The 19,211-nt window shown below is 36.6% G+C and overlaps 9 protein-coding genes across 9 annotated transcripts; 4 read left to right on the forward strand and 5 right to left on the reverse strand.

The window, feature by feature from the left end:
• Positions 1-130: 130 nt before the first annotated feature.
• On the reverse strand, positions 131-5,439 carry I206_101458 (uncharacterized protein; the record flags this gene model as incomplete). The annotated part of the gene is made up of 9 exons (XM_070202390.1): positions 131-376; positions 467-1,021; positions 1,116-1,466; positions 1,533-2,400; positions 2,458-2,538; positions 2,595-3,970; positions 4,026-4,091; positions 4,146-4,651; positions 4,869-5,439. 9 exons carry the CDS (start codon positions 5,437-5,439, stop codon positions 131-133), a joined length of 4,620 nt encoding a protein of 1,539 aa, XP_070058491.1.
• Positions 5,440-5,793: 354 nt separating this feature from the next.
• On the forward strand, positions 5,794-6,517 carry I206_101459 (uncharacterized protein; the record flags this gene model as incomplete). The annotated part of the gene is made up of 3 exons (XM_019158270.1): positions 5,794-6,062; positions 6,144-6,262; positions 6,330-6,517. 3 exons carry the CDS (start codon positions 5,794-5,796, stop codon positions 6,515-6,517), a joined length of 576 nt encoding a protein of 191 aa, XP_019008883.1.
• Positions 6,518-6,648: 131 nt separating this feature from the next.
• I206_101460 (uncharacterized protein) lies at positions 6,649-8,082 on the reverse strand (the record flags this gene model as incomplete). The annotated part of the gene is made up of 7 exons (XM_070202391.1): positions 6,649-6,893; positions 7,031-7,090; positions 7,147-7,172; positions 7,236-7,434; positions 7,541-7,646; positions 7,733-7,800; positions 7,866-8,082. 7 exons carry the CDS (start codon positions 8,080-8,082, stop codon positions 6,649-6,651), a joined length of 921 nt encoding a protein of 306 aa, XP_070058492.1.
• Positions 8,083-8,612: 530 nt separating this feature from the next.
• Positions 8,613-11,196, forward strand: I206_101461 (uncharacterized protein; the record flags this gene model as incomplete). The annotated part of the gene is made up of 3 exons (XM_019158268.1): positions 8,613-8,906; positions 8,968-11,014; positions 11,072-11,196. 3 exons carry the CDS (start codon positions 8,613-8,615, stop codon positions 11,194-11,196), a joined length of 2,466 nt encoding a protein of 821 aa, XP_019008881.1.
• A 431-nt stretch (positions 11,197-11,627) lies between these two features.
• I206_101462 (adenine phosphoribosyltransferase) lies at positions 11,628-12,392 on the reverse strand (the record flags this gene model as incomplete). The annotated part of the gene is made up of 3 exons (XM_019158267.1): positions 11,628-11,790; positions 11,899-12,212; positions 12,333-12,392. 3 exons carry the CDS (start codon positions 12,390-12,392, stop codon positions 11,628-11,630), a joined length of 537 nt encoding a protein of 178 aa, XP_019008880.1.
• Positions 12,393-12,769: 377 nt separating this feature from the next.
• On the forward strand, positions 12,770-13,388 carry I206_101463 (UPF0390 protein; the record flags this gene model as incomplete). Its single annotated transcript, XM_019158266.1, has 3 exons — positions 12,770-12,913; positions 13,172-13,272; positions 13,346-13,388. 3 exons carry the CDS (start codon positions 12,770-12,772, stop codon positions 13,386-13,388), a joined length of 288 nt encoding a protein of 95 aa, XP_019008879.1.
• A 194-nt stretch (positions 13,389-13,582) lies between these two features.
• I206_101464 (phosphatidylserine decarboxylase) lies at positions 13,583-15,511 on the reverse strand (the record flags this gene model as incomplete). The annotated part of the gene is made up of 11 exons (XM_019158265.1): positions 13,583-13,806; positions 13,881-13,982; positions 14,044-14,070; positions 14,199-14,383; positions 14,458-14,597; positions 14,674-14,789; positions 14,856-14,913; positions 14,975-15,012; positions 15,070-15,148; positions 15,214-15,314; positions 15,388-15,511. 11 exons carry the CDS (start codon positions 15,509-15,511, stop codon positions 13,583-13,585), a joined length of 1,194 nt encoding a protein of 397 aa, XP_019008878.1.
• A 432-nt stretch (positions 15,512-15,943) lies between these two features.
• I206_101465 (uncharacterized protein) lies at positions 15,944-17,201 on the forward strand (the record flags this gene model as incomplete). The annotated part of the gene is made up of 4 exons (XM_019158264.1): positions 15,944-16,061; positions 16,180-16,293; positions 16,360-16,967; positions 17,100-17,201. 4 exons carry the CDS (start codon positions 15,944-15,946, stop codon positions 17,199-17,201), a joined length of 942 nt encoding a protein of 313 aa, XP_019008877.1.
• Positions 17,202-17,306: 105 nt separating this feature from the next.
• I206_101466 (uncharacterized protein) lies at positions 17,307-19,168 on the reverse strand (the record flags this gene model as incomplete). Its single annotated transcript, XM_070202392.1, has 8 exons — positions 17,307-17,700; positions 17,781-18,213; positions 18,271-18,353; positions 18,409-18,501; positions 18,565-18,702; positions 18,758-18,854; positions 18,910-18,996; positions 19,051-19,168. The coding sequence occupies 8 exons, from the start codon at positions 19,166-19,168 to the stop codon at positions 17,307-17,309; spliced, it is 1,443 nt and encodes a 480-aa protein (XP_070058493.1).
• Positions 19,169-19,211: the final 43 nt, after the last annotated feature.

Below are 19,211 nucleotides of genomic sequence, written 5' to 3' on the forward strand. Positions count from 1 at the left end.
AAACTAATGTACAAACCATTATATACTACACAAAATGACCATCATCTGATGGTACCTTACACAATAATGACTCCGTTTTCGTCATTTATCCTGTAACTCTACATAGAGTTTTATTTCATTTCAATAATCATTAGAATTCTTCTTCCTCTTCTTCCTTACCATTCTGATTATTTGAGATTTGACGATGTAAAGAAGTCATACTTCTTGCTAAAGATTTTTCTAATTTCTTTTCACCTTGTTTTTTAACTCTTAATGAAATTGCATTTCTTAAAGCTTCAACATAAGTTTCATATTTAAAAATTTCAGTATGAATATAATGTGATTTAGATTTCCAATTTTCTTTTGCTTTTAAAAAGTTTTTAGATCCAGGTGTATACTGTAAATATCAATTCAATTAACCAATCATCATCAGCATCATCATCATCATCATCATCATAGGATGAAATCCCATTTGCCACCAACTTACAAGTTTGTTCATAGGTTCTTCAATAGCTTTATGATTTTCCAATTCTTCAACTAAATCTTTAATATAATTTTGTAAAGCTTCAAGTTGATTTTCTTCATCTAATGGAGAAGGCATTGTAGCAGGTGGAGGAGATTTCCAATCATTAATAAAAATCTTATCATTTCCATTCATTATAATTGATTTTCTTCCATACGTTCCTCCAGTACTAGAATTTATATTTAATCTTGATAAATTAGATTTATTAGATCTTAAACTAATTTTATCATCTTCATTCTCATCATTTCCATTGGAATCAATTATAACTCTATTCCAACCATATTCCATATTTGATACACCACCTTTTAATGGCTGTCTAGATTTTCTAGCTGCCCAATAATTACATGTTGAAACCCATTCTTGAACTAAATCTTCGGTACCAGCTTGAAAAAATGAAGTTTCTCCTGTAGGAATAGCAAGTGAAAAGCAATATGGTCTATTTGCATTGTAGCCTGGTTTTGGTAATGCCACTGACATCGTATGCATTAACGATATTTGACCATTGGCGTTGGCGTTTTCCTATGTGAAAAAATATTAGTCGACATACTTTCAGTCAGATATGTTCGTGCAGTACAATTCTAAAATTATCTGGTCAAGAGCAGAAATCACTTACAAGCCAATTACCTCCCCCAACACTTCCACCCATAGTGAATCCCATGTTTCCCGATCCTTTCTCACCAAATGTAAACATGTAAAGCTCTCCTTTCGAAATGACCACAAAGAATTGTTTCCAATCATTCTTTTTCGCTCTTTTGTTTATTGATTCCCAATACAATTTTCTTGATAATAAACCTTCTTTTGCCCACGGTGCACCAAGTAAAGCAAGTTCATCATCGTCCATATCTTCTGCTGTATCCACACTGGTATTCGAGTCCATACTGCGTACTTCGTCATCATGTTCGCGAATGACTGTGTGCGATAAGTTCGATGCGAAACCCAAAGTAGGTGCAAAAGACCCCAGGCCCTGCAGGAAGAATCTCGTTAGTTCACGCCCATGTTGATAAAAAGCCTAATGAATAAACCGACTCACCTCATTAATTGACGTGGCGTAACTCGGAGTGGGCGATAACCTTCCATCCGAAGCGCTCCATTGAGATCCATAAGGGTTATTCAATAAACCTTGTACTCCCCTTATACTTCCTCGTTTGAGAGCATTCACTCTATCAGAAGGACTTCGTACATTCCTAGCACGATCAAAAGGTCCATTACTTGAAATTGAAATCATGGACTGTCTACTACTTTGCGTTGTTCCTTGACCTGTTCCAGATATGGGTAACAATATTCTTTCCGCTTTTACACTTGCAAAAATTTCTCTAAGAGCGTTTTCTGCTTCCATTTCCCAAGCTTTGTTATAAGTGAATGAACTAACAGTAGTCGAACTTCCTCCTCGTTTTCCATCAGCAATGCCATTCGTTCCTATCGAGCTTGTACTTTCCGTCCGAATGGGTCCATGTTGATGCTGAATTGTCACGACTGGTGCAGAAGCACTCCTTTGTGTTGGAGGTGCGTTGGCGGTTATCGAAGGCTTAGCACGTACACTAACGAAAGAAGGTGCCATTGAGCCATTTGATCCAAATCCAGCTTTCATACTACTACTATCACCTCTTGTGAGGTCTGGAGTTGAATCCCCATCCCTCTCTCGCTCAGCGGATGGCATACTTTCTTGAATCGCCCTCATAGCATTTCTTACGAAATCAGTTCTTGACATATGTTTATTCAATTCGGCAATGTGTAGATCAGTGTTGAGCATCAGCATCGCCGCTGTGACTGTATGTACCACTCCGGGAGTGCCGTATACAGTTGAAGGGTTACAGTCAAAGTACCTCGCTGAAAATGCTTCGATGATTCGGTCGATCTCTTGTGATTCAGCTTTGAGGTGAAGCTTCTGGCATAGATCCCTGAGTGTCGGTGTCAGCCACGACCGTTCGGTTCAGCTGAATGAAAAGTCGTCTTACCTGAACGAGTCCACCAAAGTTTGCCCTTTCATATCGAAGTACTGCATATAGTACTTCAGAGCGATTGAATTGATCGGACGGCTACAAGATTCGATCGGTGAGCCTCCTTGTATGAAACATAACGGTAGTTCACTTACGGTCCACCCAGAAACTCAGCAACCTTTTCGCCAGATACGTTGGTGAAGTCGTCTTCAAGGAATTCACAAGCTAATCTCCTTCCTTTCTCCTCTTCATCCTCTTCATGAGCCGTTTTAGGAGTTTCGGATGGAGTATCTACTACTTCAACTTGGTCGTCCCTATTCAAACCTAGATGGGGATTGTCATGTGCATTCGGGGCACTCATCATCCTAGTGGGTTGTTTACCCCAAGGAGACATGTTGCGGAAAGATGACATCTTTTCCAATCCGCTAGTTTGCAAGAGATCTAATGGTAAAGCTGCAGCTAATTTTCCCTGTTCTTGTTCGTTGGGTGATGATACTAATCTGACCGAAGATGGCATCAAGGGGGACCCTTGTTGCGACCCTGACCCGGTTACTGAGGCTAATTCATCGAAAGGTTTCTTAATACCTCTAGAAAGGGATGGTGATCTGTTAGGCGAAGGTACCGTCGGATGTGATGGTGATCCTTGATGATCTGACTTCTTGCCTGATGACTTACTAGATGCTCTCGATACGACAGCTTGGTTAGGCAGTAGGCCTGACGCTGAATCGCCATTCAGAGATGGGTTGGGAGATGGTGAAGAGGTGGTTCGTTTGGGGATTGGCTGGTCCAGCTGAGGAGAACTGAAGGGCAAAGAAGAAGTACGTTGATTTGGTACTGGTGATAAATGTGTTTTATGATGATGACTGTGATCTCTCATTGATGGCGATGTGCCTAATTCCGATGGGTACCTACTTCGTGATGTTTCGTGGCGAGCTGTCTCGTTCGATGTTGTCCTGTTCCTCTCTCGGCGCATACTATCAGGCGGTAAACCTAGTTCTTTAGCAGGATCAGTCTGACCGATATCTTCTAGCATTCCCGCCATATCAGATTTGAAGGTATGAACCGCTCTAGTACCGGGTGAAGCGGACGGTTTGAGTGGAGACTCCATGGAATGTGGACTATCTTCTTCGGCTGTGCTGGCTGGTTGTCGAGTATGGCCTGATACTCTTAAGGTATTGCTCGGCGTGCGTTGTGGTGCGTTCTCCGGTTCAACGACCGCCGGTAAAGGTTTGTCGACGCTGAGATCACTGTAACCTGAAACTCTTCGATCGGTCGGAGTGACCGATGTCCTCCCATCATATCCGGCGTGGGGACTACCTTGTCGAGCGGGGATAGTCGATGCGGAAACGCTACGGGTCGATTGGGACCGCATATGGTCATTGGTCCTGAATACTTCCACTGATTCGTCCGGAGGGCTAGGTGCTTTGCGACGATTAGAAGCGTAGGCTGAAGGCACTGGTGGGACTGGCGGCTGTGAGCTGCTCTGGACAGGGAACCGAGATGAAGTCGCCGATGGAGGTGTAATCGGAGGCTATTCCAAGGTCAGCCGATCTCCATCACGAGAGCAATCATAATTGGATACTCACCAAATGATGGTCCTTTGAAGAGCCAAACATTTTCCCAAAGACCCCTCTAGCTTTAGTTCTCATACTCTACGGACTTAGCAGTTAGTGTCGATCACGATGATGTACAGAGACACGGCGCACCTTGAAACCTTCGTCAGATTGCTGCCGACTCCTTGCACTACTACCTATCGTCCCCGACCCTTCAGCTATTGACGCCATTTGGTTCCCTCCGAGCATATTACCATATCTCTCCAAGTGCTCATCATCTACTCTAGAATTCGTTCTGGACCTTTCCCTGTTCCTCGCGCTTGCAGTAGCAGACGATTCGGCATGACTGTGATTTGGCGATCCAGTATTGTCATTACTCGAATACCTTATCGAGCCTGATGTACCTGGTCTTCCTGAATTGATGGGTATCGTAGTCGTTGAAGGTCCCGCTGAAGCAGGTGGGTCTTGATATTGCTTCTGGGCAGCATCATTTCTGCTTGTATTTGCCATTGGGGGCTGCGGGCTGGATTTAGCCTCTTTTGCTTTTCTGACTAAGGTAGCAAGGTCAGGCGAAGATGCAGTTCCCGGTGATCGAAATATTGATCTTCTTTTGGGAGGCATTTGATGAGATTTTGATATTGTTTTCTCCCCCAATTCGGCTGTAGGATAGTTCAAGAACGCAGCACAGAGATTTATCGGTATACAATGAGGCAAGGGGTATACACGGATTTTCATGCAAGGTTTAAAGAAAGAAATGGGCAGAAGGGAATTGAATCAGCGCTCCTTTCTCGTCGTGTATACACTCGTATGAGATCTAAGACCAAAGGACAAGAAAAACGGACTGCCTTGCCGAAAGGAATTTGATATATAACTCACCATCTATACCTAATGATTGACTAACTTTTCTTCTTCCTGGAGTCCCATTTGTCGTATCACTATAATTACTACTTTGATATCCACTATCAGTAGTCATTTGACTTGATCTTCTATTATGTCTTCCATTTTTATTTCCAATTGTAGATGGTGTTGGAGGTATAATTCCTATTGATCCATTTTTATCTGGTGTTAAAGGTGATTCCATTAAAATACCTAATCCTTTTTTTCCACTTTCATCATCATATTTCAAATTATTCAAATCTTCTTCAAAAGAGTGTTTTTCAATTGGTAAAGGAGCATTTGAATCTACCGCTATACCTAAAAATGGAGAAGATTTTAAATTCTTCGATTTTACTTCATCATTTTCAATTATAGGTGAATTATTTGGACTTGCGGATAAAAATATTGTTGATTTAGGATCCAATAAAGCAGCTTCGAAATCTGCTTCTGAACGTTTAAAAGATCTATTTGATGATGTTGAAGGACGATTAGGAAGATTAGGTGAAGGTGCTCTTGCTGATAAAGGTGGGTTGGGAGAACGTGATGAAGATGATAAAGAAGGTGATTTCATTGTGATACGTCATCAAATCTATTGACATTGACTTAGTCGCTCAGCGTTCCGACCAGACACATCACCTCAAGTCTTGGATTGTTACCAATATATCAATACTCAAGAATAATTGTTCTAGAATAACATCAACGCTATTCCTTATTTTGACATGGTCTGTGTCATGTTCAATTCATATAATACTTGGCGAACAACAATAACTAAACCCGAAAGCGGTCACCTCCGCTTTGTCATAGGCCGTCGATCACTTACTTTAAAGCTAATTAATACACTACTTTTGATCTAATCTATCATTTTATGCAGTTTGCAATCTGAGAACTCTTGAGAGGAGAGGAAATCAACAATGATCAGACTAATATGACATCTACTCCTATAACTCCACAACGTTCATCAACTCCTTCACCAACTATAGACCCAATTTCTCCTTTAAGTCCAATATCACCTTGGCCTCCTATTTCATCTTCAACATTTCTTGAAAATTCAGAAAAACCTCAATCGGATTTACCTAATGCTGTAGATGTATATTCAAGTATTGCTATATTAGGTACATATTTATTATTTGGATTATACATAATTTGGTCATTTTCACCAAAAGATATAAAATGGTTAAATTGGTTACCTGATAGGTAAGTCAGTTTTCCCCCTTTTTTATGAAAAAAAAAATTACGCTTAAATATGAATATTCTTAACGAATTTGGGTTGTTTAGACAATGGGCTATAATCATACCTTGTTGGATAATTATGGTTTTCCTTTTAACTTATTGGAGTTACGCAGCTTTAACTATTTATAGAACACCAAATTGGGATTCAATTGATTGTATAACAGGTAAATCAATCCTTTCTTCTTTCATCTAAGCGGAAATTGACTGATTGACGTGCGATATTTTTGATAGATTCTTACTCAGGTATACCTTCTGGACAACCTGTGAATGAGGTTTCAGATTCACAAGTTGAAGAACCATATTATTGGAAGATGATAGATGAACAGGCAAGTTCTGAAGTTGTTGATTTACCTATAGATCTAGTAGGAAGAGTTTTATATCCACCTAGAAGGCGTAAAACTCATTCAAGTGATCGTTGATCAAAAAGGCTCTCCGCATTTCCATGCATGTTGTATATATCTAGGCATTTACCCATTGCTATACTCTATAAGCTGTGTTCTTAAAACTTGTTTGGCCACGTGTCAATAATTGATTTGTGAGATTTATATGTCTAATCACGATGATTCTCCAATAAACCCCTTCTCTCTTCCTCACTACCCCTTTCCTTCCTACCCCAAAACTTCAAACTCTTTATACCTTTCCATATCTTTTCACCAGCTGCATCTCTATATCTGTAAAAGATTGGCTTACGACTATCTAATCGATCTGGTCTAATACGGCATCTTGAATCGACTAGTGTTGTTAAGGAGAAGCAAAGAGCAAGTAAAACGCTAAGAGCGGATGAAGCGGAAATCACTACAAATCATGTTAACATATAAGCATATGAAGTTTGTCCGAAGTGGTCGTTCCAAACTTACTGAACATAATGATCACTTAGATAGGCAACCTTTAATTAGTTAACTGACAATTTAAGAGGGTTCGTAAAAGCTCACTCTGCAATTTTGCTGCTTGTTCTACACTTTTACCGCCAACAATCGCACCAGTCATCATACCTATTTCACTTTCTTTAGTATATGCTCAATGTGCTCAATTTACAGAATGAAATCACCAGGTATAGAAATAAGACCAATAACACTATATGAAAAAACAAAATTCAGTATCATTTAAAAGATTGATTGATTTACGATTTAAACTTACCTCATTTGATTAACTGTAGGTAATAAAGCTAATTTTAAAGCTTCCTTTCCAACAGGTTTACAAGCTTCAAATCTACTTGCACCAAAAGCTAAATAAGTTTCAATTTTATCTTTATTTTCTGAAAATTCTTTATGAACAGAATTTAATGCTATTCCAATAGCTGAAATTGCATTTCCAAGAATCATACCTAATACTGGAACTAAATTTTCATTATATTATCAGCTTATCATGAGAAATTCTTCAAATTTTCTTTCTTGAATAAATCATGAAAAAATTCCATGAAATGAAAAGGAAATTAAGCTAACCATATTGATCAGGTTGCCAAAATGGATTTTGTGCCATTGCAAATCTAGTTCCTAATATAGAAATGGGTACGGTTGCACTTAACATCGAAGCTAAAATTAGTGGGAACTTGATAGGGCCAATAATATAATTCAGCCAATATTTTTTATGAAAAGATACGGGATTCTTGTTAAAAAAAAAGAATGGAAACTTACCATATTGTTAAATCTTCTTTTTGATTTATTATATGTCGCTTCGAAAGCTCCTAAAAAGTTTAATAGAACTACCATAAAAATAATAGAAAATCAACAATAGTTATTATTTGTTTTTTACATTTAAAATCCTTACCAGCAATTCCAAATACGCCCCATATATTGTTACTTGCAAATACTTTATCAAGTATTAAACCCATTATACTAAGTTGTAATATACATCTTGCAGCGGCAACTATTAATGATCCTCCTATTCCCAAACCCAAAATTAAGGAAAGTAATGAATCGAAAAGAATGAATAAAAATCCTATTAAAACGTTAAGCCATGTCAACGTCGGAGAGGAGCCTATCATTCTGTCTATCTTTTTCGTTCGTTCAGAGCAGGACCTGAAGACTCGTATAACAGATTAGATCAAGACGTTTAACATAAATCTAGTATCAACATTATTCAGAGTTGATCTGTTCTGATATGACGTTTACTGAGTAATTATCCCGTTAAGTGAGCCGGATAATCTAAGCGGAATTCTCCGCCGTACCATGCATAGTGCTTCTTGCTTTGATAATTGTGGATAATTAAGGATATTAGTACATCAAGGTATAATCGTAATCATACATTTTCCATAATATCATAACCAAATTGTCGGCCCAGTACGGAAGGGTGGGTGTCAGATTGACATATATGACATATTGAATTTGTGGACAAAACAAAGGACCAATACGGGAAGAAAAGCTCAAAAGATCTTTTGCGTTTGAGGAGTCGTACGGCGACTTTTGTTCTGATTGTCGCCGCTGTCGTTGCATTCCCAACAAACACACATCAAAACCTATCTTCTGAAGAGTCGTGGATCATAAAAGAATTTTACATTAAAACATTTGGTCGATAATGCCTCCTTCTACAAATCCAAGAGAATCGCCACCTCATTTAAATAATTCCAACGAAGAAAACAATACCAATAATACTAATACAGAGTCTAACGTTGTCAGATCCAACGCTACAGCTCAAGAAAATACAAGAGCTCTTCTTAGATCACTTGAAGAATTAAGAGATTCACTGAGCTCAAGAGTAGAAGAATTAGGTAATGCAGTTGAAAGATTAAGAGATCAAGCTGGAGTATTAGAAAGAGCATTAGAAGGAGAAGTATCAACACAGAGAAATGAAATTACAAATCAAAGAAATGTATGTCATTCCATTCATATTCTCATATCTTATTGAAAGCTCAAATTAGAATAACATTTAGGTTAGAGATCCAACTAGATCAAGACAAAGAGCAAGAGATATAGTAAATGCATTTGAGAATCGTCCAAATCCTTCAACCCTTCCCATTACGTCGAATTCACCAACGCCTAGAACACCAACTGCGGAAAACGCAATTATGGATCTTTCAAGAATAATAACAACTGAAGAGATTAGTACATTATTAGATAGAGCTTCAATTTCGACACCTTTGCAAGCCCGTAATCCGGATCCAGCTTCCAATGCGTTATGGATTAGTAGAGCTGAAAATATAGAAAATCGAATAAGAAGATTAAGTGAGACTGCTCGAGAACTGCGTAGCAGAGCTACTGAAGCCAATGACCTTTCTGCGAGTGGAGCATCTGCCGGAGGAGGAGGAGATCTGTTAAGAGGGGTATTGAATAGAGCTAGGGAAACAAGGGAGTATCAAAGTGGATTAGTGGATAGACTCAGAATAGCACAAGATGCAGCAAGAATAGAAACTGGTCGTGTAAATTCCCGAACAACTCGTTCGGCCTTACCAGCGATACCTAGGACTCCGGATATCATACACTCCGCGCCTATGTCTAGGAATCGATCATCACAAGCTTCGAGAGGTATTATACCGAGTACAAGAAGTCGAAGAAGGGGTTTACCACCTACTAATATCTTACAAGTTGGTAGACAACCTGCCCCGCAAATAGTCAGGTCAAATCCTGTTTCACCGGCTTCTACTATTCGACCATCTCTAGAAGAAACTTGCTCAGATATACCAAATCAGGATTTGTCCGAACGCCCAGATGAACAACCAGTAAATGATGATCCTCTTGGTCTTGCACTTGATAATGCTTTTGCACCCGCTGCAATACCCTCTCCTAATGCTCATGCCGATCGCCAGATCACTCCTACATTCGATTCATTGAATCAACCTACCCGACCAAGGCTAAGTAATACCAATTTGATGGATATGGCTCGAAGTATAGTGGAGGGAATTTCGAATCCTCTTCCAACCCTTCCACCCCCCGTATCTAGGCGAAGAAGTGATCATGCGAATCCCAGGGAACGAGATAGTGATAGTGCGTTGACTTTTAGAGGCAGAAGAGTTGTAGCTTCAATGGGGGAAAATGCTAACGCATCAACGCGTCCGAGAAGATCGAATACAAATAATAATTCGACAGAATGGGACGAAAATGACGTATTAAGAACATGGCCTTTTCTAAGACAATTTTTACAATCTCCTGATCCGCCTGCACCGGGAATTAGACAAAGAGAATCACCAATGGAAGAAACTGTAAGATTGATTCAACAAGATCGTGAGAGGGAAAATCGAGATTTAGAATTAAATGAATGGACAAATAATCGAAATTCAAATGGTATTCCAGTTGATCAAACAAGAAGAAGAAGAACAGATGATTACAATTCAGCTTTGAATCGAATCAATAGAAATTCAAACAATATCAACGATAATGATGAAGAAGAAGAAGAAGATGATGATGATGAAGAGGGGGGAGAAGCTCATACTGTATTTGTAATTGATTTAACTACTGATCCACCAACTAGACAAAGTTTACCTAGATTTATATTTCCACAAAGAAGGACAACTGCAGAAAGAACAAGAATTAGACAAGATAGACAAGTTGCTAATGAACTTATTGAACAAAGTAGAAATGACTTAGAGAATTTAGATCTTTTACCTAATCACAATTTAGATGGAGGTGTAATTGGACCATCAATTACAAATGGACAAAGAAGAAGAAGGGAAAGAAGAAGATTAAGTCAAATTATTGGTAATTCCAGGGGAAATAGGTTAAATTTAGATGTTGAAATTGGTTTAGAAGTTAATCCGTCAAATGCTATTACACCTACTCAAGGAATTTCAATGGCAGATATAGAAAGTGGAATGGAAGGCGTTATGAGATCTTTAATACTTAGTGATGATGATTCAACTGAAGAAGTTTCAAGTAGTATTGGAGATATGCTTAGTACAGATGAAGAATGGACTGCGAGTGCAGTAGTGATTGAAGGAGAGGGTGAGGGGGAAAATCGAGCTCAGGATAGGAATAATAGATTTTGTGAGTAAACGAGCAGATGAATGTCAATGAATCTTACTGATCATTCGATCAATATAGCTCGACAAGTTGGAATTCATCAACAACAATCCTCGTTAACTACCGATCAAAGGGTAGCGCCTAAAGAAAATTTTAATAGTAATTTACATCTTTGGCCTACGCATTATACCTTGGCGGGAATGTAGTGGGTCAAGCAATTATCGTTTACGCCAAATCTTCGCCTTGGAAGACATGGAAAGGTCGGAACCCCTTTATGGAAGTATTGTCATGGTACGGTTCGAATGGCACATTTCATAAAATCAGACTCAAGCATAAAAATTTCTCAATCATGATAATCATTGTTCAAGCAAATCAATCACTCAAGTTGTATATATTAGAAACTATGATTCATTGTATTATAATCAAACAATTACTCGCATATGTCGATATTAACAATACCAATTTAATAATTCATGTATATAGTAAATTGCATTCCAGAATATTATTATATCTAATTGAATCTAACAAATCTATAATAAACAAAATAACGATAAAGCGTATAAGGTATTGAGCATGAGTAATAATTCTCAAATTCTTCTATACGCCTTTAATGAAATAATATTCAACCTTAACCTAATTAATCCTCAGCTTCAACAATCCAATAAGATTTAGCATCTAATTTTTCATGTCCTTTTAAAAATGGTAAACCAACTATAAATACATATTCAAGAGTTTTTCCACCTGATTTTTTAATTAATTCACCTGCAGCATGAGCTGAACCACCAGTTGCGATGAGGTCGCTAAAAAAAAAAAGTATAAGATGATTAGTTAATTTATATTATCAAAATTAATAATTTAATGTGGAAATAACAAATTATTCATTTTTTTTTTAAAAAAAAAAAACTCACTCAATTACAATAACATTTTGACCTGGTTTAATAGCATCAGATTGAATTTCAAATTCATCTATACCATATTCTTTTTCATATTTTACAACTTCAACTAATCCAGGTAATTTACCACCTTTTCTAATAGGTACAAAAGAACAACCTAATCTCATTGAAATTATTGGACCTAATAAAAAACCTCTTGCATCTAATCCAACAATTACATCTGGTTTAATTTCATTATTTGTTAAAATATGATGAATTAAATGAGTTATTAAAGTTTCAAATGCAATTGGATTTCTTAAAATTGGAAAAATATCTAAAAAAGTTACTCCCTAAAAAAAGAATTATTATTATTATTATTATTATTATTATTGTTTTTATCAGGTATTTTTGAATAAAAAACGTGCTTTTTTTATTTATTTATTCATTTATTTGGAGATTACTTTACTCACCTTTTTTGGAAAATTTGGATGTACACCTAATAAATTCTTAAGATAAGTTACGTCTGACATTTTCAATAATTTCTTCTTGATCTATTTGAATAAATATATGTAAAAATAATTGAAAATGATTTGAAGAATATAAATTGAAATGAGTAGATGAAGAAAGTTTTTCTAATCAACAAAAAATCACGATAACATACAGATCTACCATATATTAGCGGATAACACCGTTACTCTTACTAACTTGAATTCTCGTTTATAATGGTTTAATTTTCCGTAAATATAGGAGAAATAAATTTGCATTAATTTAATTTAGATTATGTAGACACGTGGTTTTGAAGATTCTGTGAAAAGATATTTATGATAATGCTCGTGAATTATTTATAACTCTTGTATTTAAATTTATCAATCTAAATTACAAGTAAGAATAATAAAAATTACTCACAATGGCACAAGGAAGTTCAAAAAATATAAAAACAAAAGGAAAATCAGTAGGATCTTCAAAAAAAAATAGTGGAAAAACAAAACCAGGTAGAAGGGATATTGCACCAAAAGATAAAGCTAGAATAGCAGAAAGGAGTCAAAAAAAAGTGAGTGAAGTCGAAGATAATAAATATTGGTCTTTGATTATACTTGAGATTCGCTTTGGAAATAATTTGATATATATATAATCTCGGATTAAATAATATCAAATGATCATGATATTATGGTTCTTTCAACGTTCAATTCATGATTTGATATTATATTCTTTATGTTCAAATCATATCAATTTAACTTCCCAATAAATTATTGAACATTTCAATCTGATAATATCATTGCTGACTATCTTTCAATTCCTCGTTATATAGAAATTATCAAGTACAATTAATAATAATATTGAAAAACAAATGGTTAATGCTGCTTCTGCAGGTAAATTAACAATAATGAGAAATATAGGTGATTTAGAAGCGTAAGTTTTCATTATCCCCTTCTTATTTTAGGATTATGATCTATCATACTAATCATAATTGAAATTGAAATAGTGGTGCGGGTAAAGATGGAAGTAAAGGAAAAGGAAAGGCATAATTCCCTTTTGTTATTATCAGTCATATATGTGAGTTCGATTCATTTTTCATTGAAGTACGATCTTAGTCGAAGCTGATTAAAATTTTTAACAGACTCATTACTCTCTTCTATGTATATCAACATGTTGTATTGTATATTCTATTAAACAACCTGCATGAAATATATATCTGCACCATCATCTCTCAATCAACATGTCAAACTTTTACATTCACCTTCCCAATCTCCATACCAACTCTCACTAAAGCTTCCATACCATGTTCCGAATTATTGATCAAATCATTATCAAACATTACACCGGATTTGGATGGGAAAACAGTTATGGTTGTACTTCCACCATATTGGAACCAACCTAATTCTTCTCCTTTCAATACTTTATCTCCAGGTTTCTTTGACCATCCTATAGAACCCACTAACATTGCTATATAACCATCAATACAAATCAGCACTTATTGCACCAAAAAGCAGAATCTTAGTAAATTCCAAAAACCTCACCTCCAATCGCTACAAATGCTATAGGTACGCTTTCTTTGCCTGGACCGAAATTCGCATGGATAAGCATGACCGAACGTTTGTTCAGGGTAAACACGTTGAGATCTAGATCAATTAATTAGTCGAATGCACACAATCAGCTATTCCTAGTAGCCCGTCTACTCACCTTCGTTGATCGCTTGTGGATTAACGGCTGTCACACGAATCGTTAGCATATTTATAGGATATTAAGGATGATTAATACTGACTATATAGTTCACCTGAAAATGCACTGTTGGTGAGCAAAGAACAGTCGATTTTATGTCGACTCCTGCAACTCACCATGGATATCCTTGATATCCCCTATCACACCTTCAACAGGCGAATGGAATCTATGATAATCTTGAGGAGCTAATCGAGCGATAGATATAGCGGAAGTTAAATCTTCTTGAATATCCTTAAATCTAGTCTCGGTATCATCCCCACCTGTTAAAAGATTAGGTATCGTAAATTGTTTGCCTTTGATCCTATATTAAGCAAAATGATAGATGTCAGTCTTTCCAATACAACCAAGATCAAGGATAATGTTTTCATGATTCACCAAAATTGCTTAGCTTGATCAATACTATTGAATACCGTCATTCGACAATCAGCTGGACTAGTGATTATACTCGGATCGTTGGGAGATGTGATTGGTCGAGCAGTAGCAACCAATCTTCTTGAAAAAAACGAGTTGAATGTCTAATTCACAGAAAGAATGTTTAGCTCAAATCACTTGTACAATTCCAGTACGGTCTTAAGACATGCGATCACTTACAGGGTATTGATTGAGATCTTGAACGAGTAATTCATTCAAAGGTAGATCGTAAGTCTTGATAAATTGTTCAATATGTTCTTTAACCTCAGGCCCAGTTTCATCGTAAATTTTCCCCTCTATCCGAATTTAATTATCGTCAACAACAGCATTTCTTTTGATGTGGCAAGCGTACGGATGCTCACGTTTAATGGACTGATTTTCCAATAATTTTTCAACTGATGAATTTGACATGTAACTACACTATAGAATTTCGCTGAATTGAATATTTGTCACATTTCCAATAGTACGCAAAATGACTTACGCCAGATACGAAAAGTAAATGCATTCCTACTCTTACATCTAAAATTGGCATTCAGCTAAATCTAACGGCCTGATTGAGTCGAAATTTCTGCTTACATATAGGCATAGTTTCGAAGATCTTTTTACCAGTTGAACGATCAATTACAAAATTACCCATATGTTCCATATTGAAGAGCTATTCCAATATTAGATCATTATCATTAGCATATCAATCCACCCTACATAAATGGATATAAATACCTTATCTAAAGTTTCTTCAGAAGGGAAGAATTTAGTTAACCATCCTCTTGATTTTTCTCCATGAGAATGTACAGCATCTCCTTGTTTTCTTTCTTCGCTTGCTTTTTGGTGAATGAATATCAGCCAATTTTCTTTAATTTCAAACTAATGTATGGTAAATAAATAACGACTTACGAGCAAGAACATCTTTATCTCCTCCTAATTTACCTCGAGAGTTACTAACCAGATGATCTAATGAATCTTCTAATGGTTTACCATATTCTTCAGGTAAAATATTGGTTGTTCCTGCGTTCGACATTGGGGGTTTTTATATGGTTTGTTGAATGAGATGACAGATGATTCTGGATTAAAGGAGCAATGGGCAGATTAATATACAGAGCTGAAAACTATTCACAATGACTTGGAACTTGAATGAGTTCGTCAATGTATGCTCCATGACAACATTATACTGTTGTATATAGCCCCTTGTCATTTATTTATAGCTACTGGGTTTGAATTGCAACAACATTTGATCTGCGAGATGACGTATAACAAATAAAATTGCGGAGTCTCCGAGAGGTCAGTCTATCTTATATGGGAACATTATTTAAATTTGATGTAAACTTACATTGAGATTTCTGATTTCTGGCTTGTGTTTCTAGATTGATAGTGAAGCAGTATATATCATTGATTGACTCTTCATGAAGTATCATATAGTATCCAAACAAACAGGATAATCTTTTCTTTCACAATGTCAAATGCAGGACCGAGTAGAAGATATGATGGAAGAAGGTATGATCAATATAGACCATTACAAATTGAGATTGGGGAATTAGATAGGGCCGATGGATCAGGTAGATTCGGATTTGGTGAGTGTATTTCTGACTCATTAGTCTGAGTGCATCGAATCAGAATAAGAATCAAAATATACAGTAAATTAAATAACAGATCGAAGAGTTAATTTTTGTTCAATACACTGTCGTATAGGATCAACTGCTGCATTGGCGAGTTGTTCTGGACCACTTGAGGTTCGATTAAATAAGGAATTACCTACTCGAGCTACTTTAGAAATTTCTCATAGACCATTAGAAGGTGTAGGTGGTGAGTTTTGTTTTCTCTCATCTTTTCATCAATTTCAATTGAAATTGATATCAATTGATTGATCAGCTACACCGTCAAGAGCTCTAGTAACCACTCTCGAATCAATCTTTCCAACTGTTCTGTCTTTATCTTCATATCCTAGATCCTTAATTCAATTGATAGTACAATCACTATCATCATCTTCTACAACTTTAAATTCATCTACATCTTCAAATTACAATCCAGATATATATATAGATATTGAACCAGATAATAACGAAAAAAATGTATGGCCACAATTTGGAAATAAAATAAAATTTGAAGATGATAAATCACCTAATACAAGTTATCCATTTTCAATACGTTCTACATCAATAAATTCAATTACATTAGCATGTTTAGATAATAGTTCAATTAAAATGATAAATTTACCTATTTCTATAAGTATATCATATTTAATAAATAAAGGTTTAATAATTGATCCTACAATTCAAGAAGAAAATCAATCTTCAAGTAGATTTGGATTCGCTTGGTCTTTTGGTAAAAATATTAAAGTTAATGTTAAAAAATCAATTTCTAAACAAGATTTAAAAAATAAAATGGATATAGAAGGAGAAGAAGATGATAATAATAATGATCAAGTAGAAATGGAATTGGTTTGGGTTGAAAGTGAAGGAAAATTTACAAAAGAAATAGTAAGTTTTGGTTTTTTTAATAATTCATTTGGACTTCATTTATACGTTTTTACTTTTGCTCCTTTTTTTTGCTGGTAATCTTCTTTGTCCGAGTTAGATCGGAAGTTTGCTGATACTTTGATGTTCTTTTAGTTTTCTGACGCATTGGAATTATCAAAGATTGCTTGTAGGAAAATTTTAGATGAAATACGAAGTAAATTAGGTGAAAAATTAGAAAATAGGAAATTACAATGATTTCGATTCATCATATAATAGTACAATGCATATATAATAATATCCGATGGTGATTGATGCACGCATTCTATGAGTACTGACTTTTGAATTCAATATACGATATATTTATCGATTTCTAGACCAGTCTTCTATTACTTTGCCTAATTTGAAAATCAAACCTTCCATACCCCATTGACTAGTTAAACTGATTCCCAAAGGCCATCCATCAGATCCTTTTTCATATGGAACACTAATAGATGGTAATCCAGCTAAACTAGCTGGAACAGTTAATAAATCTTGATCGTATTCTTTTATTCCATTTTGTGAATTTGCGTCGTAACATTGAAGTCGAGGTGCAGTTCGAATAGAAGTAGGATGTAGAATGATATCCAATCCTTCATTTGAATTATTTTTTTCTTCATTCAAGAAGAGTGGATGAGGTATTCTGAATAAAGATTGATATTCTTTACGAAGTAAATGACGAAGTTGTAATGCTTTAAGGTACGTATTATTGAATTCACTAAAATCATTCAATATTATTATCATCAGCCTCGCATTATTCGAATTATTTTTCTGTGGTATGGGACAAGGCAAGCTTACTCAGCTGATAAAGCCCAAGTTCCAGCTAATAATCTTTTTTTAACTTCTTTACCGAATCCTTCAGTTCTAATTCTTTTCCTTTTTTCCAAGCCACTCTCAGTCGTCCCTTCACTGGCTTGATCGTTTTTGGACCCATACCATCCGCCACCGAATCTAGCGAGATTGGAAGATGCTTCTGCAGAAGCTAAAACGTAATAAGCAGGTAAAGCACGCCGTATACTAGGTAAAGAAATTTCTTGAATTATAGCTCCTTCCTTCTTCAAGTAATTCAGCAATGATGGAGCTGTGCGTTGTGTGATCTCTTTAGGTAATCCTATACGTAGACCTTCTATTCCTTTCTTCGGTAGGTGTTCCTCCAGGATTCGTGAAGCATTGGTGCGGTGACTGGATGAAATGCAGGTCATATCTCCTTTGTCAGGCTTGGACACGACATCTAAAGATTTACAATCAGTTAACACATCGCAGTACATGCCATTCATATTGTACTTGCCGAATACATCTTCTACAGTCTGTACGTCTCTACCTAGTACACCCACACAATCCAGTGAATCGGCATAAGCCACAACGCCTCGTCTAAAAGTCAAAGTCAGCTGTGTCAATGACGGGGTCATACGATGAGTAAACTAACCTTGATATCATTCCATAGGAGGGTTTCAATCCTACAACTCCACAATAACTAGCAGGTAATCTTACTGATCCACCCGTATCCGTTCCCAATGCCCTATCGCAAAGTCGGATCAGCTATCCATGCAAGATTCGAAGACTCTTCGTCAAGCCGACTCACGCCCAGCAGCTTCCTTCAGCTACAGCTGCTGCCGATCCACCCGAACTACCACCTGCTGATCGCGGTGGCTCGCTAGGTCGTGGAGAGGCTGGATTGTGTACGGGAGTGTAGTGAGGTGGTAGGTGAGTGGTCTGTGAGCTGCAAGAATATAAGCCGTGTGCTTCTGCATCTCTTCAATCCACAAGAAGCTTACCCCATTCCAAATTCATCCATCTTTGTCTGACCTATTATATGAGCACCTTCTGCAAGCAGTGATTGAACGCATGTCGCGGTATATGGGGGATTGTAATCTATATTTGTTTGTCAGCTTCGCCATCGTACTTGGGATTCGTAGACTCAGCTCACCTCTGAGCAGAGCAGAGGAGCAGGATGTCGGTGAAGCATGATACGATATATTTTCCTTGATGGCTATTGTCTTGCCAGCTAGTTTGCCTATAAGACTAAATCAGCTTACCTGTGTATTCTATAAAGTGAGAAGTGACTTACCAGATGAGGAGCCTGGAATAGCATCGTTGATCCACGAATATGGAGTAGGCTGATTATCGCTTAGTCTCGGTCTGATCGAACTAGCTATAGACTGTAGCTTGCTTCGTGTTGCCCGCATTATTCGTTGTTGTATATATCGAATTAAGATGAGAAGTAAACAA

This window comes from Kwoniella pini, chromosome 2 (assembly GCF_000512605.2).
Source record: "Kwoniella pini CBS 10737 chromosome 2, complete sequence".
Classification (NCBI taxonomy): Eukaryota; Fungi; Basidiomycota; class Tremellomycetes; order Tremellales; family Cryptococcaceae; genus Kwoniella; species Kwoniella pini.